General features: G+C 39.7%; 2 protein-coding genes across 3 annotated transcripts in view; one reads left to right on the top strand and one right to left on the bottom strand.

Annotated features, from left to right (window-relative positions):
- dnajb9a (DnaJ heat shock protein family (Hsp40) member B9a) overlaps positions 1–1,196 on the bottom strand; it is a 2,823-nt gene extending 1,627 nt beyond the window's left edge. The window contains exons 1-2 of the mRNA XM_020623952.1: positions 1,012–1,196; positions 69–299 (exon numbers count right to left, since the gene is read on the bottom strand). Of these exons, the coding sequence (XP_020479608.1) occupies positions 69–285 (217 nt within the window). The 5' untranslated portion in view covers positions 286–299; positions 1,012–1,196. The remainder of the gene's footprint in view (positions 1–68; positions 300–1,011) is intronic.
- A 603-nt stretch (positions 1,197–1,799) lies between these two features.
- LOC109974276 (calcium-independent phospholipase A2-gamma) lies at positions 1,800–22,487 on the top strand. Of its 2 annotated transcripts, none has more exons than XM_020624414.1 (10): positions 1,800–1,911; positions 2,445–3,516; positions 4,695–4,844; positions 5,654–5,805; positions 6,089–6,183; positions 7,036–7,207; positions 7,741–7,798; positions 8,238–8,432; positions 16,353–16,548; positions 19,852–22,487. In XM_020624414.1, the coding sequence occupies exons 1-10, from the start codon at positions 1,835–1,837 to the stop codon at positions 20,127–20,129; spliced, it is 2,445 nt and encodes an 814-aa protein (XP_020480070.1). In that variant the 5' UTR covers positions 1,800–1,834; the 3' UTR covers positions 20,130–22,487. The 2 variants fall into 2 exon arrangements, with proteins under 2 accessions (XP_020480070.1, XP_020480061.1); XM_020624405.1 differs by having other exon boundaries at positions 1,827–1,911; positions 2,261–3,516.
- Positions 22,488–23,608: the final 1,121 nt, after the last annotated feature.

The raw sequence follows: 23,608 nt of genomic DNA on the forward strand, positions 1-23,608 counted from the left end.
AAATAAACACACACACACACACACACACACACACACACACACACACACACACACAGAATTAACCATACCTTCTGCAATTTCTCTGAATCTCACTTCAGCATCTGGGCTCTTGTTTTTATCAGGGTGATATTTCATTGCAAGCTTGTGAAAAGCTTTTTTTATCTGTTGTTCAGTGGCATCTTTAGGCACTCCTAGTATATCGTAGTAATCCCTCTTGGCAAGTATCAGCTCTGTTACCGTAAGGACACACACTGCAAACATTACAACAGATGGTGCAGTTGCCATGTCTCTGATGTCCCCTGCATTCAAGAAAAACATAGCACCTTAGTTGATACAGCAGTTAAGGAGAAACCTAAGTTACAATGTTAGGTGACCAATTCTTTGCTGTTTGCACCATTTACTGTTGTGAAAGGGTATTGGATATCACAGTTAATGCCTTATTGCTGCTTGAAACCAACTTTAAGATTTGTGAAACCTTTTTCTGTGATCTAAAAAAACTGGAGATTTCACTGTGACACAGACAACAAAAGCCTAGGTCGCATTGAATGACCCTCCATTTAGTTTATACTTATCAAACCTGGACAGGCTTAACAAGTGAAGTTAGTTTCAGATTTGTGAAAACTCTGTTACATTGATCAAAACACAATGGTAACCGCACTGTTTTGGAAAATACAACTTCAAGTTCAGAGATTGTGGCCAACTATTGCAGTAACGTTAGCCTATGTTAGTTGTGACTGAATTGATTCAATAACATTAACGCTGAACGTCACAGCAATTTTTGCTCTAAATAATAATTTTTGTAACAGAAACTCTAGTCCTCGAAAAACGTTAGATCTCATGTAGCGTTAAATTAGGGCTATAGTTAAACGTCAGCTAATAAGTTAAAATTACACTAAGGTTATTTCACTGCTATGTCATCATCACTGACATCAACCCTACCGTTAGCTAGCCGGTGGTTTTCACAAGCTATAATACACATATTTTCCGTTGTTTTAGGTTCACATTACCTACCTTTACGGGGATCAGGAGTGCTGGTTGAGTTTCGCGCATACACTGCCTACTGCGTGTTTAGTTAACGCTAAACATATCAGAGCTGAATTAATTTGCAACTTATTATCAAGTCACAGTTACTAACGTTAGCAATAGCATCGTTTTTATTAGTGCACGGCCGCCGCCTTCTTCTTCTAAGCGTTATAGCAGTTAGCAAACAACAAATTCGTATATTAGCGCCACCAACTGGTAAGGTGGAATACGGCTTGGGATGATGATAATGATTACTACTACTACTAATAATAAAAATTATTTGATACGGTTCTGCGTTCATTTTACCTTATTTTTATTAATATGGTAAAATGAACTTGAATTAACGCTAAACACTTTCAAATTAAGTTTTAAAGTTAACTACATACACTACCAGTTTCCACCTGAATTGAATAGGAAATTGTCAAACTTTTGACTGGTAGTGTAAGTAAAAAAATAAAAAATAAAAAAAACCCTGAACACTTTTTATTTTTTACCGGGCACTTGGGCGCAGGCGAAGGTAATTTAACATCTATCTATTGGCTTCGGGTGACAGTGAAGCCGATTGGAACCCATATTACCAAATAATTAAGCTGCTGGTGTCACTTACGAGAAAAAAACTGGCTGGAGAGTGTTAGTTTAATTTTTTTTATCATATCTTTTTTAAATATAAGCATTAGCAAAAATATATGTGCAGTTCAACACACAATGTGACTAAAAGAATCCAATACCGCCAACAAACACCATACGATGAAGAGTAAAAAGAGTAAGAAGAAGAAGAAAAAATCCAATTGCAGGGCACATATGAGATCACATGACCATTGACCAACGTTGTTACTTTAATATCAATAGTCATCATGAAGGTCGGATAGTACTATTTTATTCTGTACGGTAAGCTTTTGTGTTAACATTAACGGCGAATGCTGACTTACTGAGGGGATTAAATGTTTGTTTGGTTTCCGTGAAAACGACATTAAAAAGATTGGTATTGTGTATTATCTTTGTGTAGCTTATATGAATACTAGCGAGTTAGCTAGCTGTGCTAGTGTAGCACTTTAGCTATTTTGTTTTCCTCTCAGTTTGGAACATTTACCGAAGCGGTTTTACTTATGAAGAAAACTGAGCAACACCCAGATACAAGATTTAGGTTTTAGAAACAGTGTTATTACTTTCATCTTTTTATTTTTTCTTTCTTTATTTTATTTAAGCATCTTTTGTTGTTGTTGTTGTTCATCACTAGGTTAATGAGAAGGACGAGCACATCTAGCATTTCTTGGAGGGAATAAACTTGTGTGACCTGAAAGAATGAGTCATAGAGGGACAGAAAATATTTGGGTGAAACTAAGCACAGTATTTCTTTTGTGGCAAACCCATGCTGGCAAGTCAGCAACTTCACTACCCTTATCTGGTACCTGTCACCGTAGGGTACTACAACCTCTTTACTACAAGGTTGGCTATCGCAGCTGGAAAGACATCCACCATCTCAGGATCAGGGGCCATAAAGGATGGCCAATTAGGCATGGACTCCACACCACCACCATTTATTTGAACACTTCAGCCTCACGTTGGTCTGCTCGTCTGAGCCACCACATGTCGCGGGTCAGGAACACACTGGACACGCTTTCTAAAGCTGTGAGTGTGACACAAACGGAACTTCTCTCCAAAATCGCCAGACTCAAACCTAATGCTTTAAAGGGAGGGAAAGGTGCTAATGCTGTTACTGAGGCAAAGCCAAAAGCTCAAGAGAGTGCAGACATGATTACGCCTCCTTTTACATCAACAACACCCAACCCTGCAATTCACTCATCTTCTGCTAGTCCTTCTTTGCCTACTTCTGCTGCTACATGTGATGCAAGTGCCACTACCTTTACTCATTCTCAAATGACTGTCACTGCTACAGTCCCGACTGTGCATGAACTTAAGGAGAAAAGACTGGGGCATGTTGTTCCTGTTGTCAAAGCCAGTGGTGCCAGGAAGCAAGAGGAGCTGAAACCTTCACTGAATGATACCAAGAACAAGAGCACAACATCCATACAAACCATAGAACTTTTTCATCCCAGCAGCTTTTCTGTCAGCTTGGATGAAACATACAACTGCTTGGCCCATCACATCAACTCATACTTTGAAAGCATTGCAAAGACTCAGGAAAAGAAAGTTGACATTGTTGACAGTTCCTCTGCTTCCTCTCAGGGTCAACAAACCAGTAACCACATGTCAGTTACTGGGAAAACAGATTCTACTGCTCCAGTTAACCCACCTTCCTCTAAGAAGGGTTTAGGACACTACCTGTCCTACTCAGGTCCAACTGTGCAAGCCTTTGTGGGAAGCTACATTGCTCCCCTTGTTCCAAAGTTTAGGACAGCAGAGTCCAAAAGTACTGCTGTGGAGCAGAAGAAACCTGAAGATGCATCACTGAAACAGGTTGAGGCCACAGTTGGTAAAGAGCAGAAGGCTGCAGAGGAGAAAGCCAAGACACTTCTGCTCCAAAGAGAAAAGGTATGTTTACAAAAAGCAATGTTTCATTCGTAAAATTGGCCTTATATCATAATAGGAAAATTATATATTTAAATCACTTATTTTAGTAATCACTTAAAGGTCTGTATGGCAACTTTTAACAATTATCTTGCTAGAGGGTGGTGCTGGCTATTCGTACAGTATCTTATTATTATTTCCCATTACTCTTGGAATAATTTCATACTGCTTTATGTAAACATTTTTCTGTGCTGTGCTGTGCTGTGTGTCTGTGTCCATGTTTGACTAAAACATGATTCCCACATCACATAGTTCTTAGTGTCTGGAATATCTTAGCAGGGTACCTGCTATCCACATGTTGGCCAGAGCTGCCACTACTCTAATACATGCAATGATACTATTGTGTACTGATGTTCTGGCTGAGTTCTGGAAATCACTTTTCAAAAATAAGCCACTTGTGGATTCGAGGGCCACAGAAGGGCTTTATATAGGCCAAAGCAGGCTTTTCCTGTATGTATGTTGTGGTGATATAAACACCCATGGCATTTTGTTTATGGCAAGGCTGGACTGAGTAATTTGAAATTGAAACAAACAATATGTGGCTTAGCAAATAGCAGAAACCCTGCATGATTTATGTCCTTTGACTGCTGATGTGCAGTAGATTCATGTGATGAACAGGTGGGTTATAGTCCTGTTCTGCTGTTACATTTTAGTCCAAGGGCCATAAAAAGTCATTGAAGGCACTTAAAAGGTTTAAGCCTGTCAATAATATTTTGCAATGTTAAGTTATTTAGTGGCAACTTTGTCATGAATTTGTTGTACTGGAGTTTACATTCTAACTCATGTTGCCTGAGTTTTCAGACCACTGTTATCGCGCTTATAACCCAGTTCACTTTTAGATTTTAAATTAAATGTGCTGATTACAATAACAATAAGGTGACAAAGTTAAGCATTGTATTACATACAGTACTTTAAATATTTGTGCCAGTAGTGATTTGAATGTTTTTCCTATCCCATGCTTAGTAGTCATAGAAAAATGTTGAACCAATAATGACATTTGATTGTTACCATGTATATTGCATGAAAATGAGAGCAATTTCCTTTAATTAACCATTTAACATGTCAAGCTTTTGCTTGGATCTCAGCTAGCACTTAAAAGTAAGACTTAATTGGGTTAGACATTGTTGGTATTTGTCTCCTAGATTATTGCCAGGGTGAGTATAGACAATCGGACCCGAGCTCTGGTCCAGGCTCTCCACAGGGCAACAGATGTAAGGGTCTACATCAGCAGGGTGGAGGACCTCAGCTACCATCTCCTTCAATTTCCTGAGACTCGTGGTATTGCAGTCAAGGTGAGAAATTTGAACATACTTGCTTTCCCCCCCCAGAATACTAGAATCCTGAGGCTTTGTAAGCATTATGTCTGATGCTGCTTAGCATGTCAGAAGCATCAACTGTTATGTTTGGCACTAGCTCACAGTGTCAGGGCAGTGTTTACAGCATGTTTTTTATGCATGCATTAGATTTGTAAATCTAACATGAATTGTTAAGCAGCTGTAGCTATATAATGTAGATTATGGCCCTGTACTTGTGTTGAGGAATTTTCCCATGCAAGGCAAAATGTCATTTTGTTAGCAGTAGGTACATTCTGCTCTGTTTTTAATGTCCTAGCTAGGCAACTATGTACATTGCATATTGCAGCATTTGTTTCTCAGTCTTATTTGTGAATAGGTCAGGGGTTCATTCATTATAAATCTATTTTCAATAAAGGATACTTTCTGTGGAGGGTTAATAGTCTATGAAAAATCAGTGTTATACTCCACATATGAATGTAAGAATACATTTGATAGCTTTGCAAATGGCAACAGAAATAAAGGAGACTATTGTGGGGACAGTCTGACCTGAGCTTTGGTCTTATATCAGTCATATTATTCTGTCTGTTGGTAGTAAATTAATTCTCATTTTATGTGCTGTGAATTTATGGAACAACAGTGTCAGATGGCTAAGTAAAGTATCCCTGAATTCTTTTTTTCTGAGACCCTACTCATATTACTTTCTATTCCACTTCCATAAGTGAATATCCCAGACCAGCTCTGGCCTGAACACATCATGATAAACTGACAGACTTCTGACTAATATGGTATATTGGTATGTTCCTCAGGAGAAGGTTATCCCATGTCTACTGCGTCTGAAGCAGGCCAGTGACCCAGGCCTGAGGGCAGCAGTTAGAGAAGCCCTCACTCTGGTGGGCTACCATAAACCTGTTAAAGGCCGGGGCATACGAATCCTTGCCATAGATGGAGGAGGATTAAGGTACAAGTTCAGTCTTCATTTTTGTTTTCTCTTAAGTAAGATATGAGTCACTGATATCAGATTTTTTCAGAGTGGAACTAAATAACATGGCAGCGCTTCTATAAATAGTTTCAGCCTAAATGTAATCTTGAGAAACACTTATAGTTTAATGAATACAGCTTTATTTAATGTTTGTATTTGTTGTTCAACTTTGAAATCAGTTAGCTGTCACTCTATTCTGTGGTTGTCATCTTATTAATTTTTGACTCATTGTCTATGTGTATGTCTGGCTTTGTACTTCCAGGGGACTTCTTGCACTTCAGACTTTACACAAACTGGAGGCCCTAACCGGCAAACCCATTTATAAACTGTTTGATTACATTTGTGGTGTCAGCACAGGTACGTTGTCCTCCTGCCCTACTTCTGTATGTGTATGGATTATCAGAGTAGACTGGCTGCGCTGCTCACGTGCTGACCCATTTGTTGCTCTGCTCTTGTTTCGACCTCAATATCATTAATCAATACCCCCCTGTCACCCTTGCTGATAAACATTTTAGGCCAGAGTGAAAGAGTTGTTAAAATGCTTAGGTGATCCATAAAATTACACCATTAATATTGATTTTACTACATTTGGTTCCAGGAATAGTCGGTAGGTAGATTGATATTTTTTTTCCCCTGTATACAGATTTCCACAAGAGGGTGATGTGGGCTGCCCTCACACGGTCTTCTCTATCTTCCAGTTTGCTGTTTTCATTTTACAGCAGATTAAAAGGCTGCATTTTATTTGCAGGGCACGTTGGACTTTAATCACTGCTAAAGGTTCCTGTTTGTCCCTGCTTCCCATCAGTTTTTCACTCTTAAGAGGTGCTTTGTTTTCAGATTTAGAGAATGTCACACTGGACACACCCATATTATTCAGGTGCCCCTCAAGTCTGCCTTCCAAACTCTGTCATGTCTTGTGAATCCTGGTAGGGGTCCTCGAAGAGAAAGTAGCTGAGAAGTATTTGTCTACAATGTAATAGTCATGGTAATCTCATGCAATGCTTAGGAATGGATTATATAAGGATAATGTTACTCTTAATTGATTGCATCAGCTCCATGCCAGTTCACTCATTTGCTTCCAAGATTAACTTGTTACATTCCCAAAGGAGTAACTGAGGCTCTTATACTTCCTGCTTGTATGATGGTCTACCAGTACCTCTCACACACTTATCCTCTTTAAACGTGTGTGCGTCTTGTCTTTTTTTTCAGGTGCTGTCCTCGGGTTCATGCTAGGGGTGTTCCAAGTTCCACTGAATGAATGTGACGATCTTTATCGGAAATTGGGTTCAGATGTTTTCAAACAAAACATCATTGTTGGCACTGTGAAGATGAGCTGGAGCCATGCTTTTTATGACAGTGAAGCCTGGGAGAACATCCTCAAGCAAGTTATTGTTGAGCATCTGGGTTTTATGAGTAATGAGGATCAATGAGTAATGTTAAAATGCCATGATAGTGATGCAGTGAAACATCTTTCTTTCTTTCTTTCTTTCTTTCTTTCTTTCCAGACAGTCATAAACAGACAGTCTTGCCTGCTTTCTGTTCATTAAATTAATATAAAGATTTGCTGATAACACATTTGAAAGAGATTTATTTAAGTCTGTACACCATTGCCATGCAACAGTAATTTTGATAACAATATAATCAGATGTGACCATGGTGGATGACCCTACTAAATGGTGGGGGTGGACAATCACCACTGCATGCTCTGAAAACATCATTAGTTATATAATGTTCACATAAATTGTACTGTGGGCAAAAAAAAGTGGTATGATAAAATTTATGATTAGCAAAAAAGACAAAGTTCCATTAACTGATGTCAAAAGATTTTGTGAAGTTTGTAGAGGGATTTCTTTAACACATCATAATACTGTCACAAAATCAGAAAATGACATTGTCGTGTCTTCCCCTGCACAGAGAGAAAATGGGCTCTCACCTCCTGGTGGAAACTTCAAGAAACACCGAATGCCCCAAGGTCTGCTTCAGAAAATGCTTTGACTCATTCATCCCTGTAGTTCTGTTCTGGCCCTTATCAGTAAGCCACTGCCTCACCTTGTGTACAGAGATAATACAAAAAAAATTCCTTTTTCTGTCTCAATCCTGCATTTTTTTGCAAGACAAATAGGAAAATATACTCTCCACAGTGTGGCTAAAGATTTCTTATGGCAGCAGAGTCCTCTAAGGGTCAAACAGCAGAGATGTTATGAAAATGATCTGCCAGAGTGTTGGCCTAGAAGCATTTGATGTCAAATTTGATACAGACTTGGTTTTTACTGAGGTATGGCAGGCAGAGCCTACTGGTTGTTACCTCAGTTCAGGTTGTCTAAGTGTAACCTTGCATTAGCTGCAGTTTGTTTTTAAAATCCTGCTTCTGAAAAACAAGTCAAGTCATATGTCATGTCCTTTACCTTTAGGTGGCAGCAGTGAGTACCATCGTGAACCGGGGCACTCCTCTGAAGTCCTATGTGTTCAGAAATTACAACCTACTCCCTGGGGTGCATTCACACTACCTCGGGGGCTGCCAGCACCAGCTCTGGCAGGCCATCCGAGCCACGTCAGCAGCCCCCGGGTATTTCCAAGAGTTTACCCTGGGGAATGATCTTCACCAGGTCAGTCCCATTCACAGCAGTAACAGGGCAGAGGTAGCACTGGTCCTGATGAATTGATTAAATAATAGATTTCTTCTCTGAAAAATTTCCTGTCAGTATTTTGTTACAGAAAAGGTAAATGACCTACTGTATAGTGTGTGGATTTAGATGTTAAACTTTCAGCTGCTGATTTTATCTTGCATTCCTAGATCATCATCATTTCAGACAAAAAGAAAAGAACATAATAAATATTGAATGTTGCTTTATAGCCTGTCTTTGGAAGCCCTCACAACTGATGGGTCAGTTTTTTTTTTCCATTGGCACAGTAGTTAATATCATTTGAAGAAGTTGCATCCAAACAACACAAGCACACAGTTCAAACAAAAAACCTTCAGTGCCACAAATTTAACTGTTTTGGTTTATAACTTTTTAACTTTTTGATGTTTCAGCAAGTTTCATTTTTTTCCCAAGCTAAATGTGTGAAATCCACAAGTGAAAAAATAGTTGTAGTCTGGTAAATTTCTGTCAGGACCCTGTTTTCCTCTTCTTACTAAGCTGATTGAATGTTTTTCATATGCAAAAGATGGGGGATGTCTTTTTTCTTATGAATATTGAACAGAATTTTGATTTGTGCAGTGTGCATTGTTTAAAAAAAACAGTCTTTGCTTGGTCACTGGAGTTATACCTGATATTTAATGTCTGTTTTTACTCATTCTCTTTCACTCACTGCTTCACATTTATGCAACATATTTACACATTTATTTGCTGCCGTTCTCTGCTGCAGTAATACAGGGCTTATTGTTGGTGTGTTGGATTTAAATGCCCTATAGTCAGTGTTTACAGTAGAGAATTTGAAGGATTTTGAGAAGCCTAATGAGAAAAATGCTCTGCACAGCAAGCAAGAGGGAGAAACTCCATTTAGGTCCTGTCTGGGTTTATTTCCAGTCAGTTATATTTTGACAGGAGAATGAGGGCTAGACTCACAGTGAGACGCACTTAAATCCATCTCCATCAAGACAGGTATGCATTAGCCATCAGTAACATAACATAAAAAACTGGCAGTCCACTCTGCTGTTTTACTGATCAATACATAGGACTGCTGTGTTTGCTTTTATTTTGTAAGTAAGAGCTTAGTCAGAGGGAAGAGAAGCAATAATAAACCACATGATTAAAAGGCATAGTCTGGTCTTGCACAGAGGATAACATAGATGCATACACAACACATCAGTATGTTCCTTTTGAGTATTCAGCTGATATAGCCTGTATTTGACCTGCTACATCTAGATCTCAGTTGAATTAACATTCAAAACACAGTTGGTGGTGTACAAACAAACTTAACAGATTCAGCATCTCACACACACGCACACAATTCAAACACACAGGTATGTGTTTGAATCAAAGATGCCGCCACACTTTTAATTGGAAGCTATGTTGGCTGTATAGGTGAATGGGGAAGTGCAGGAGGAGAGAATGAAAGAGACTGGTTGATGAAAATCCACCTGTGGTGGGAGGTTTTCCTCAGCCTGATATCTCACAGGTCTCACCCTATTCTGAGATGCATAAATTAGCCTGATGCAGTGCCTCTTGCATCTCTCTCTCTCGCTCACTCACTCACACACACACACACACACACACACACACACACAACAGCTTGACTGCTACATCTGCCCTGTTAGAAGGAAAAGACAGACAATCTAATTATGGAGCTGCTATTCCAAACACCGTTTGTTAGCTGCCAGCTGGAAACCTCACACAGTGACACCATAGGTAGTTTAATATATTTAACACATATGACATGAAATCAGTCACAAGTATTTTGTTTTCGTTTTCATTTCTGTCCAAAGAAAGTTCCAAATGAAAAATAGAGTAACTAACTTAATAGCAAGAACCTTTTTTTTTTATTTTTACAAAGCATCAATTTTCTTTATTAGTGATCTAGGGTGTGAGAAATTTATTTCACAAAGAGATGCTGATATCAAAATCAGAGATTTTACTTGTTTTAGCTGGGAAAAAGCCAAGATAATCTGCTAAAACTAAACACTTTTTGTTAAACACTTTAGAAATTTGTTTTAAATTAGTTTTTAGATATGATTGGATCATATTATCTAGGATAAAGTCAAAGAACAACTTTTATGAGTTTTTCTTAATGTAACCCGCTTTCACTCTGGCCAGATTCAGAATACCACCCAGCCTGATGGCTTTATTTATTGACTACTTGAAACTCATTGCGAGCATAACATGTTGTTTGTGTGATGTCAGGATTCCCTATAGAGAGAGCCATCTTGCTCTTTTCCACAAACGCCCACAGAGTTTTCCACTTAATTGAAGCTCCAGACAATAACCCTTTTGTACTGCAAACTTAAGACAGTTGCCACACCATGTGCTGAACGAATGCCGGAATTCTCAAGCAGCATTTTAAGAAGGTTGTGCTTGTTCGTTAATATTTCTGAGATTCTGAAGCCTGGAACAGAAATCTGATGTAACCAGAACTTTAGAGCCAGACATTGGGGAAGTTGTAACTTGGAGCAAGACCTTTGAGGCAGAGCAGTCCAGTTATTATCAGATCCTCACACTTGCTACCATTGGTGAGGATGCTTTTAGTAAGTGGAGCAAGGGAAAAAGAGCACAAAAAATAAAATAGAGGTGATGAAGGGGGGGAGGAGCCATTAAAGTTATCTCAACAATTAAAAAAAAAATACAGAATTTGAAGACTTTAGATCTTTTACAATGGATGCCAGGGCATGTGTGGAATGGCGATGCCCTAGTTGCCATTGCATATCCTAAGGCGATGGGGAGGAATGGAAGCATGTTTTGTGCCCACGGCTGCCAGCATCTGATGGGAGGCATGGGATCAGTGGGACACCACCTCCAGTGTGAGCTCTTGAGGGTTCCAAATAGGCAACGCACTTACCAGAAAGGCTTTGCACAGCCAGAAACGGAGTAGGTCACATTGGCAGTCCCACACTTTTTGTCACTAATGAAGGATAGAGTCATAAACGAGGCTCAGAAGTCGTTAAATGTGGCAGCTTTGGCTTAAAGAAAGAGACAGGGTTTCACATAATTAAGTGCCTTTTGGATCCTTTCCTATGTTTTTTTTTTTTTTTTTTTCCTTCTCCGCTAAAGGCCACTGGACATGAAGTTATTGGTCATAAATTACATACTCATCACCACAGCAGAGAAGAAAGAAGTGTTGGATTCAGGGAGGCAACAGACAGGATAAATCTGAGCTTTTAGCCACTTTCTCATCCCATGTCTCTCCTCCTGTGTTAATCCCTGAGAGCTTGGCCCAGAGGCTGTTGGAGGATGGAGCTCAGCCCTTCTGCAGAAAGCTTACTGTTCCTAAACAGACTGAGGATCCTGGTCCCTTGAGTATAAACGTGCACATAAGCATTCTGTCACTTTGACCCCACCCCCCAACCCCCACCCCACTTGGCTACTCGCTTTGTTCTTTTGTACACACATTTTCACACATGCACAAAGACTTGATTACATTGGCATACTTGTTTGGGGATTAGCTCAATTCCACTGATTATGTTCACTGACTGTTGTGTGAAAGCATTCCACTATCTTTTCTCTGTCATGATGTCAAATACTGTATCAAAGGAATGTAGACCAAGTATATACAAGGAATGAGGGAGTTCTGTAACCATTAATATCACTGTATGAATTGTCACTGTTTGAGCTGAATTGCTTCAGCCAGCAGAGATGATTCATTGTTTCAATACTGGGTGTACATGTGTGGTCATGTATTCACCAAATCTGTGGGAAAAGGTAATTGTGCACAGTATATCTCAATTGCTTTGCTTGCCCGGGGCAAAGTTGGCACCCACACAGATGGGTCCCTCCTCTATTGACAGCCTGGGAAGATGACTTGAACCTCAATGTGCCCTTTGGGGCCTATAAAGTAAAAAGGCAATGAGGAGAGCTGGTCGACATAATTGCATAATATGGCATGAAGACCTCTGACTTGACCTGTCTGCCTTACCAGAGTGACACTCACCACACTAAACCGTTGTCATTCATCAGTGATGATGAGAATGACAACAGTGGAATTTATGTAAATGTGAGGCTGTTGTTGTGGGTTTTTTTCTTTGTTTTTTTTATTTTCTTTTATGAACAAACAACATGAATTGATTTGGAAGATTAATGCAAAGTATTGTGAAGACATGAGAGGTTATTTTATAGCAACCTAATTATCTACTGCTCAATTAAGCAACCATCTCTGGAAAAACACTGGTTATTGTGACAGGTGTAATCTCATGTTCCTGCCTTTTATAATGCTTCTCCTCATTTGAGAGAAGGGAGCCTCTGGCAGGACTTGATAATAAATCCTGACAGTTCTTAATGCCCCTCAATCCAGCCTTGTGAAAGAAGACATAATAACTACAGCTGCTCACTGGGGGCTGTCATGTGAACGCTCCAAGAACTATATGTCAAAGGTTCACCTTATTTAGATTTAAGAAGGCTAACTTTCATTTCTGTGTTGTGGCTGCTCATGATGGCCCTTGCACCAGTCAGCACTGAGGTTTACCCACAGGTTAGAGCGTGAGTGAAATACATGCGTGCCGGCTGAATGAAGAAGATAAAGTTTACTGTCCCAGCTAATGAGAGCTGACATACATTGGGGCGTGAAATGACTTTTCCTGATCCTGATGATAGCACCTCTTTCCTATTCAAATCATCACTCCCCCTCTAAGACAGCTTAAACTGGCACAATGAAGATAAGCTCCCAGAAGTTAATGACAGTGGAGACATTTTGAACTCCAGTGCAAAGAGCCTATAATTTGTGCATGTGTTAATTTTGTATATGTATCGCAGCTCATATTATTTGAGATTATACTGGAAGAGCAATTTCTTTATTAAAACAAACTCATGCCAATAAGTGAAGGAGCCCTAATTAGATGAAAACTTGCTTTGTTCTCATATAGGAAAAGGAGGAGCTGATATTTGAATTAACCATTAGACCCTGAAGGGCAAAGGCAAGGCCAGGCGAGCGCTGATCCTCTGGAGTATCAACAAACAGGCTTTACCAGGATCAAAGAAAGCTATCAAAGAAAACCATTAAGCCTTTCAGGCAGGATGCCAGGATTCAAGTTTGGTATTTCAAAATTTAGTTTTTTCTCAGTCCCTGGAATTAAACTTCTGTCAGATGGACATGGCCGACAGGGGTATACCCTCTGAGGACACTTATCTGTTGGCACAATGAACTCTATTCTCAGTGAGATTGATTGTAAATATGGGCAGTGCTACAACTCTGAATCCTTACAAATGAAAGTGACCTTAGCCTTGCGTCATGCTGCATGTGTGACAGGTGGCTTAAGTTTGGCCATTTTGTGAGTAAAGCCAATTTGCAGTTTGCCCTAAGTAGATCATTGTTTCTAACTTAACTCCTCACCCCATATGCCCTGGCCTCAAGAAGCCCCTGTGTGAGAATGTGGCAGTGGTCCAACAATGGATACCTCTCGGAAAAGTGGTTTTAAAGAGCCCAGGCTCTGCCAAACTGTATGCTGAGCCATGGTACTTTCTCTGTCAAGGAGGTTCGTTTGGTTTTGTGGAAGAAGACGACCGATGCTAATTATCCTCTAAACTTATTCTATGAAGATTTCTGAGCACCAAACACAAAGAAAGCCTACTAGTCTTACTGTGGCACCACAAGAATTCTTCACTGCCAAAAACCAGACGTTCTCTCAATTGCTTAAGCAGGTGCACTGAAATGGAGACAAGTTACAGCATTCAACTCGCAGCTTACAGGAGCATTGTGCATTTGGCTTCTAATGTTACATCTCTTGGCCACTGTGTCTGAGAAACTTGCCCTCAGCTATCAGCACAAACAACCCACACCTGGACCCAGACTGTTACCGTAATTGCTGCTGAGTTCAGAAAGTAGAGCCTCTCACAGTGCTGTGAATGATAAGAAAACTACTTGGGTGCTTCATTTCCAGCAGAGTTTGTTTTACTGCAGTGCAAGTCGCTCTAAGTCTCCATTAGGAGCAGCTCCAATCCAGGCAATTTCTCCCTTTTCTGAAATTAATTCTTGGTCTGTCAGACACCCTACTGGTGCATTATGAGGTGCTTTGGACAAGCGGTTACCTCAGCATTTCCTCCATGCTTCATGTGCACCCCCTTTGTGTGACTTCCTTCTCAGCCAGTGAGATGGGTGCTCAATTTTCTCAATAACTCAAGATTTTAAATTAATCAAATAGTACATTGTCATAACAGATTAGTGTGACTCAGCGGAGACATTGGTAACTTTTCACATTTCTTTCTTCATATCTGTCCGTTCTAGTAGCATGAACAGCAGTCCTAACACCTAACTACTTTGGTCCAAACAGCAATAGCTTGACAACTATTGGAAATTTTAAGCAGGTCTTCATTTTTCCAGGGGAAAGAATTTTAATAACTTAAATGATGCTTTCTCTAGCACCAACAGCAGGTCAAAGTTTTCCTTTTTGAGGTTTAATATCTCAAGATATGCTTAATGATTTGGCACATAATTTGAGATAGTCATGTCTCCCTCAGGATGATTCGTTATTCCTTTTGTGATCCTGTATCTTTTAATCTAGTAGTGCTATTGTCATGTCAAAAATGTAATGTCCAATACAAGGCTGTAACTAGCAGTCATTGTTACAGTATTATTGATTCATCTGTCAGTTTTCTCAGTTTGATCAGTCATTTGTCTATTAAATGTCAAATATAATCAATTATCAAAATAAAATGGTAGCCAATTACTTTTTTTTTTTTTTTTTTTGGTGGGGTTTTTACCAAATATTTCAGCAATCATTGCAGCAAATGACATTTTCATCACACAGCTGTACTTTTTTTCTTTTCTTTTTTTTTCTGATGAGGTAAACCGTGTAAGATGGCGAAGATGGTAAACATACCTGCTAAACATAAGCATGTTAGCATGCTGGTTGTAGCATTTAGCTCAAATCACTTCTGTGACTACACCAATCTTAACAAGTATGGGTGTTGACTCATGGTTTTGGTTGATTGTTATTTATTAGTGAATTATTTTTATTTAGTGCCTTGCCCTATTGTTTTTCTGTAATTTCATAATCAATTCATAGTTTTGAACTACTACATTAAAACTCACAAGACGCCCACAAAGCACCTGCTATCAATGGAGCTATTACTTGATTCAGTGCCCCCAGTCTAATTTCAATAGCAAATTCCCTTTGCAATTTTACTTTCCTGTTCTTTGGATTCATGCAGTTTTTTAGTACAGCTCCCCTGATGGTTAGCAGATGCTGCTGGAGTGCCCTGAAAAATGGCTTCTCCTCCTCAAGCCTCTGTTTGTGTGAATCCATGTGACATATGCTGTCAGAAACACGTACCTACATTATTATATTCACTGACTTTAAGCAGGCATGAACCTTCGATCAGACATGCACATACAAATAGTCTTATAAACAAGCATGCTTACCCCTTGAGTGTCCCTAGACACTTGGGGGCCCTGTGGCTCCCACCCCTCCAGCCTGGCCTCTTTAACGAGGACTAGCCCCGGTGTGTTTGATCCTGCTGCCAACTCACAGCCCTGCGGCCCCTCATGCCTATTCAACAGTCCCCACAGCCTCTCCAGTTACTCCCCCCATTGCCTTGGGTGTACTATGGATCCAAAGCAGAGGCCCTCCTGGGCAGCTGTTCAATATCAAAGCCCATCTGACTGAGAGTATGAGGAAAGGGAGAAAAACCCCACCAGTTTACCTCAGTGCTTTGTAGACTTACAAGGGGCTCTAGCACTGTGCATTGATTCATTCTTTTTGTTTTTGTTTCATCAGATGTTCTTCAAAAATTTTTCTATTGACTATTAAAATCCATGAAGGGTTTTTAGGTTTCAAATGCCAATTAACTGTTTTCACTGAATCTGGTTTTGGCATAAAACACCATTCACAGTCCAAACATGGAGTCGCTAACATGGCACTTGTTCTGTTTTGTGCACAGGATGGAGGTCTGCTGATTAACAACCCCACAGCTCTTGCTATCCATGAGTGCAAGTGCTTGTGGCCTAACACGCCTTTAGAGTGTGTGGTCTCACTCGGTACGGGACGCTTTGCATCCCCTGGCAAGAATAGCACCACCTACACAAGTCTCAAAGCCAAACTAACCAATGTCATCAGCAGTGCCACAGACACTGAGGGTAAGTGACTGGCACTGCAGAATCTTAAATGTGCATTATGCAATATAGAGTTTAAACAGGGTTTTCAGCCTGTACATTTCCAATTTGTATTCAACCTCATTATACCTCTGTCAGTTGTTTGTTGTCCACCTTATGATAATACATAATGTGTCTTTTTAAAGCTTTCTGTGAAAATTACCCTGAATATGTCATCAGTGGATCTTGGTCTGTGTTTGAAGACTACTAATTCATATTAGAAAGTCTGCCTTATCAAATATTGTTCAGTTTGAAAGTTGTCCGTGTTTTAACAAAAAATGCTGTTGTTGCATTATGGGAAGTGTAGGATCCATCAGATTTTGGAGCTTGACTCATACTAGGTAATAAAAGAAAGGATATCTATTTTTTTCTGCTCCAGTTCTGAGCAGTCTTTTTATAGTTTGTCCCCAAATTTATGGTGTAACGCTAAAACTCTAGAATATCAATTCAATCATTTATAATCCATTGTCATAAAGAGTAGTGCAAAAAAGTCTTATACGGTTGATTAACTATAATTGTTATAGTTGGGATTCTATATGTGAGCTTTCAAAGCAGCACAATACCACTGGCACTGTGGAAAAAAAAGTCATTATTTTTGTTCAAAGTGATCAAAAACTACCAAAGCACTACGTAATATGTCTAGGGAAACAGTCCAACAATCATGATATGCCAAATGCAGACAAGCTGCATCATCAAACAGGAACACTGGTCAGACATTGAAACCCACCAACAGGCCATAAGCCAGACAGTATATGGGTGGCAGGAGGGAATGGTAGGTAGGTAGGACTTTATTGATCCCACAATGGGGACATTCCTGTGTTCCAGAAGCGATTGAGAACAACAACAAAACACCATAAGAACAACTACCACACACATATCTTGAGAAACAAATTCCAAAGTACCTAAGACCAGACAGAATATAGTATTTGAGAGACGATCAAGAATGACCCTCCCACAATTAATCCCTGAGAACACATCAAAAATACCTAAGAACAAGACAAGATCTATAGTATTCGAGAGAGATCAAGGACAAGAATATATTAATCCCACAATGGGGGAAATGCTGTATTTCAGCCATGAGGATCTCTGAAAAACTACCCAAAAATACCTAAAACAAGACAGTATAAAGTATTCAGGTATCAAGTATCCAGGGAATATAAAATAGCTGGGATTGACCTAATGTGATCCATTGGTATTGCTAGTGATGCTGATGTAGTTTAAATGTTATTTTTGTCTGCATCTGAAGATTAAATTAACACACATTCTAATCAGACTGCATATGGATTAATTTTTCTAACTGTTTGTGCATTATTTCCTTTAAAAAGGTTTTGATGCCATCAGTGTAGAAAATACTGCACTGGAGGCTGACTTTGTTCCGGATACGTCCCATTGTGGCCATCGGTAGCGGTTACCTCTTCCATCTTCTTATCACCCCTGAACACGGGCACCTCTGCTGTGCATAAATTTGATTTGGTCTCCTCGCTGTCGCTGCTGCTGTGGTGCAGCATGTGACCTACATGCCTCTCTGCACTTGTTCGTCCTGTATTTAGGATTAGGTTTTCTCCAGTTTTCCAGTGGGGTCTGTTATTTACAAACGGCAGATAAACAAGAGTGTTTATCACTGATTTATTTTTTTTTCCTCTTTTTGTCCCCATGTTCATAGTCCCCATAGTTTGCCTTGGTTATATCATTAGAGCTAGTTTGTTATTTTGCACAAATAAGGCAGATCTAATGGGGTTTTACATGTAAACAAAGCTTCATATGAAACTAGCTTGTAGTTCGCACACAAACTCAGTTTGCCGTGTTTAGCAGACCACAAAATAGGTTCTCCACCAGGGGAGCTGTTTGGTTATATCACAGCAGCGGCGGTTTAGAAGTGCAGATGTAAACGTATTCATCTCCACCTACAGGCAAGGAAAGTAATAACTGCTTCAGTTTTGCAAGGGAACTTTTGAAAATCTGAATGTCACCGTCCCCGACTTCACAATTCTCCACAAATTTAACAAGTTACTGGGACATAAACAACAGGAACAATGTGGAAATCGCCAACATTGTTGGTGTGCCTGGCAGAGGCAGATATGTCAGGAGACAACTTTGCATTTGGAGAAAAGAATGTAAATTAGGTGTTCAACACAATACAAGCCCAGAGCTACGGATTCATAAGGGGCCAGATACTGCCAGCTACTTATTATGTATATGTGTGAATGCACCATTAAAGTTTGCACATTTATGTCTTATGGTGTTGTACTGGAACGTTGCAAGTGAAACACACTGCACTCGTCTGTACACAGCTGAGCAGACAGCATCAAGTCAAGGACCACAGTGCTATTTAATCATGCATGCAACACAACTTGCCAGTAACAGTGACTATATGAACAGTTTATTAAGTAACTGTTGAACAAGCTTTTGCTTGTATGTTTATGGTGCTAAAATGCTGGACATGAAACCTATTTGCCTACACATCCTGTAACTTTCTGAATAAATGCTGGCCTGTGGTTAGATCCCATTGCTGTCTGTCTGATGTGCAAGTGGACGTATTGTGAACCACAGCAAAGACTTCTGGCATAGATTCAAACACATTGGAAATTCAGTTATCTGTTGTCCACACATATTAAAGAGCTGATATTATGGCCATTTTTATCCATTTTTTTAATAAATTGAGTGTATTGTAAAACAAAAAGACATTTATCTAAAGTTATTTTGATTTCTCTAAATCCATCTTTACAGACAGCCCAGATTCCCCTTTGTCCTCTACAGGCTGTTTTGGAAGTTATTAACTTAAAATGTACAGCTAGCATAGCCGTAGCACAGTTACATTCATTTAGCTCCATACGCTCTCCACATAGCACTGCACAGGGCCACCCCCTGAAATACAGCAGTTCTGGAGGTGTGATTATTTGGTTTGTTTGGCATATGAACTGCCAAACTACTGTGGAAACACTGACAGAAAATTCACTGTTTTGAATCCTTCTGGCATATTTACCTTGTTATTGTTACTGCTTGTTTGCATGCATGTTGCCTATTTTAAACCTCTTAAGACATAGCAGGTGAAAACAGCCATGACAGGCAAGCCAGGCATTTTCACTGTGTATTATTTCACACACTCAGCTCCAAGCGCTCACTCTGTGCAAATGTAGTGCTGACAGACACATTTTGATTTTCCATGCCCTTTTCACTCTTAACACAAAATTTGAATGTTTGTACATGTTGGGACTATTAGGGCATTGATTATGTGTTTATGATTGTGATCTTTATGTATAAAACTGTCACCTTTCTTCCTTCCTCCAGAGGTCCATGCCATGCTTGACGCCTTCCTCCCTCCCAACACTTATTTCCGCTTCAACCCCTACATGAGCGAAGATATTCCCTTGGACGAGAACCGGTATGAGAAGCTCAACTTGCTGCAGGCTGAGGGCGTCCGTTATCTGGAGAGGAATGAGGAGAAGCTTGAGAAGGCTGCTCGCATCCTCAATCGAGAGAAACGCTCTGTCCAGAGGATGGCAGAGTGGGTCAGGCGTAGGGCTGACATGTATACTGGTCTGTCTTTTTACTCCTCCAAGTTCTAGGTCCAACACGAGCCACCTCACGTGGAAACACTTTACTTATTCTAAATTGCCTGAAATATCACATTACAATGATTAGTGCATCATAGTTTTCAACCTCTTGACCTGTAGCTGTGAAGAACATTGAAACTAGCATGCCAAACACTACTGTTTCTCTTCAGACATACTTCAGATAGTGATTTCAGTGTGAATGCATAAATATGTAAACATTTTTTGCTAAATGTTTAACTGTTCCTTTAAAAAGCAGAATACTGTAAAGTTCAACAGTAGGAAGTAATGACTGCATTAGTAGTTCATCCAGAATGTTTTTATTAATTGAGCACTTTTTTTTAAAGCATTTGCTGTTATTTTATGACTGCAGTATTTCCTCACAGACCTGGGTTTGTATTCTCGCATAAAAATGTGTAGATAGGCTGTGTGTTATTGAAATGTAGTATTTGTTGAGCTAAACCAATATGTAACACTGTTAAACAGGAATGTAAAGAAATGACAAAAAAAAATCCTGTTTTTGGACAGTTTGTCTAATCGTGGTCAGTTTAACATTTCTTAGTTATAATGATGAAAATTTGCACATTTAACAAAGCAGCTACTGGTCAACTGTAATTGTATATAGATAATAGTAACATCAGTACATGAGGGCCCATTTCAAATAGTGCAGTATTCAATATTATAGGTGAATGCATATTTTTGATTTTACATGCAAAGACAAGTCAGTTAAAAAAATAATCAAGAAAACCTGCAGAGAGGTGTAAGTGGCAAAGATGGTTTCCAGTATTAAATTCTAATAACTCATGATTGATGATGATTAAACATAATTGGCAAATACATTTCCAAATGGAGCCTCACTGGTACAAGAATTTTGATAATGATAATCATTTTTATTTGCCGGGTTTGTTATATACACACACACACACACACGGAGTTTGTCTCCGGTACAGAACCCAGGCAGCCATTTGCGGCGCCAACTCATGCATACACTGATGGCGGCACTGTCCCCGCAAGGCGCTGCTCTGGCCATTGGGAGCAATTGGGTTCAGTGTCTTTCCCAAGGACACTTTGACATGTGGACTGGGGAGAATGGGAATCAAGGCACTGACCTTCGGGTTAGGGGACGATGGATCTATCTCCTGTGCCACAGCCACCCCTTTTATGTATTGTTTTAAACTCAACATATTTGCTTTTATTCTGCCTGATTGTTTGGTTTCACAGGCTACCCACATTATGACCTCTGTCTCCTCTTTCCTTTTGATACCGCTTCTCGAAAGACTGTTTCACTCTTTCTACCTTGAAGTGCTGTGTTTCAGTCCCCACTTTAATGTGCTGTAATGCTTGTTGAAATAATTCAGGTTTTAGCTGAAGGACTGACTTAAAACTGATTGCTGCTTATTGATTTGTCATGACTAAAGATGGGCCGTGTGTTGTCTTTTGCTCTAAATCTTGCACTGCAGGCGTTTTTACTTTGCCTAACCTGTCAAAGTACTGTATAGCTGGTACAGTGTGTTGGGTGCTCCCAGAAGACCTGAGGTAAATGGATACAGATATTACACAGATTATTAGAATTTCTCTCTTCTCCTGTTGTCCCCGTGTAAAGACTGAGAGTGTGTGTAATTAAAACCCATCAGTGAACCTTGCTGCATGTTACCTCTTAATTATATGAAGATTAGCTGATTGTGATCTGAGGAAAGCTGCTGTGGATCATCTAATGAAGACGGGAGGTGTGGATATTAATTTGGTAACTTGTATGCACAACTGCTTAATTATTCCAACAGAGATCTGGAGTGATATGCACCGTCACCTTAATTTCAAGGTGCTCGGCTTGTTTAGAGACAAATTTAGATTGATAAAATTACAACTGCAGGCACATCTAGAACTGGCAGTGGATATTTTCCTTCTAATTAAAATAAATTTTATGTTGAAGTTTTTTTTTTTTTTCACTAGGTGTGTAAAGGTAGGGGTCTATTTTTCAGTGAAGGTAATTTTAAGACCCATCCCTGAGTTGCTTGTCATAAAAAGGCGAATGGAGAGATGAGATGACTGTGCAAGGCTGTGCTCCGGCACCTGGGTAACAGCCCTGGCCAGTGATGGATCACATTTCCCTCCAGCATAAACACCTTACACAGACAGAGCTCTCCACCAACTGCTTACGGGCATAAAAACACAACAATGGCCACAGAAGCCAGAGGACACAACAAACAACATCAGCAGTAGTCTGAGGGGAGCACAATACAGGATGTAAGCAGAGTAAAAAAATCCTAAATATGTTTCAGTACTCACTGGTAAAAGGAGATCAAAGTACTGAACCCTATTGTTTGGAGATGTCGAGTTGATTGTTCACTCAGCAAATAAAACTATATACCCTTATCTGGCATATTCAGGTATTTATTTGTATTTACAGCCAGGAATACCAGATAACCGAGAATAACTATCATTTCCTGATGGAGAGTCTTGATCTCGTTTTAGACCATTTTATTAAGATGTAGTATTAGCCTGTTTTTGTTTTATTAGACAGCAATGAGAATACACCAGCCGTTTTAATGAAGTGCACTGGTGTCCAGATTTTGGTTTCCATTTGAAAACCTGGAGGACAGGTTTGAGCCCTTGTATGCTTGTCCAGTTGATTACAGTTAGTGACGTTAATACTGAAGGCGTCTCTTCAGCACAGCCTTCCTCGCTGCGGTGTTGATCCCAGTTCTTGGAAGCCTTTGTTGCCTGTAAAAGTACTCAGATCTTTTACTTAATTTTGTTGCAAATTAAAGTAATACATTAATATAAAAGTAACAGTATTCTATTATGCAGTGTGATTATTGATATACTGACTGATGATTGTGTTATATTTTAAGTTAGATCTACAGTAAATGCAGTGGAATACAAATATAAAGTAGCATGGAAATACTCAAAGTACAAGTCCTTCAAAACTGCTCTTGAGTAAGTGTTTACTTACTTCCCACCACTGCTCCTGACCTTGTGTGACCAATAGGGGAAGGCAGTGAAGCCCATATTAGCAGCCATGTATGTATGGAAGGACAATGTGTGGCATGGATTTCAAGATCCCTCACAGTACACTTTAATTCTGTCCACTTGAAAAAATTTTTATAAATGTTTATGTGCCACATGCAGGAGCCTCACCTGGTATAAGACATGCAGCTATTCTGATCTCTTTGCTTGACTCTGGTGCCAGTAGTCAGCACATTCCTCATTAATAAGGAAGTAAGGAGAAGGGCACTGTGCACTGGATTTGGCTTATTGCACCCAGACCACCTGTCAACCTTCTGATGACCATGTGCTGAGTCTTCTGCTGCTTCCACTGTAGGCAAGTAAATGGTCTTGGTCTTATACTTGTATAACTTTCTATGCTTTTTACAGCACACTCAAAGCGCTTTCACATTATTCGGCCATTCACCCATTCGCACTCCCAAGCACTCACACACCGGTGACATCACCGGGAGCAACTGGGGGTTCAGTGTCTTGCTCAAGGACACCTC

Source organism: Monopterus albus, unplaced genomic scaffold, assembly GCF_001952655.1.
Source record: "Monopterus albus unplaced genomic scaffold, M_albus_1.0 scaffold7.1, whole genome shotgun sequence".
Classification (NCBI taxonomy): Eukaryota; Metazoa; Chordata; class Actinopteri; order Synbranchiformes; family Synbranchidae; genus Monopterus; species Monopterus albus.

Coding starts and splice junctions, on each gene's coding strand:
- LOC109974276 (XM_020624405.1), top strand. CDS start 2,326: ATGAGTCATAGAGGGACAGAAAATATTTGGGTGAAACTAAGCACAGTA. Junction 5,806..6,088: donor ATAGATGGAGGAGGATTAAG/GTACAAGTTCAG, acceptor TTGTACTTCCAG/GGGACTTCTTGCACTTCAGA. Junction 16,549..19,851: donor CAGTGCCACAGACACTGAGG/GTAAGTGACTGG, acceptor TCCTTCCTCCAG/AGGTCCATGCCATGCTTGAC.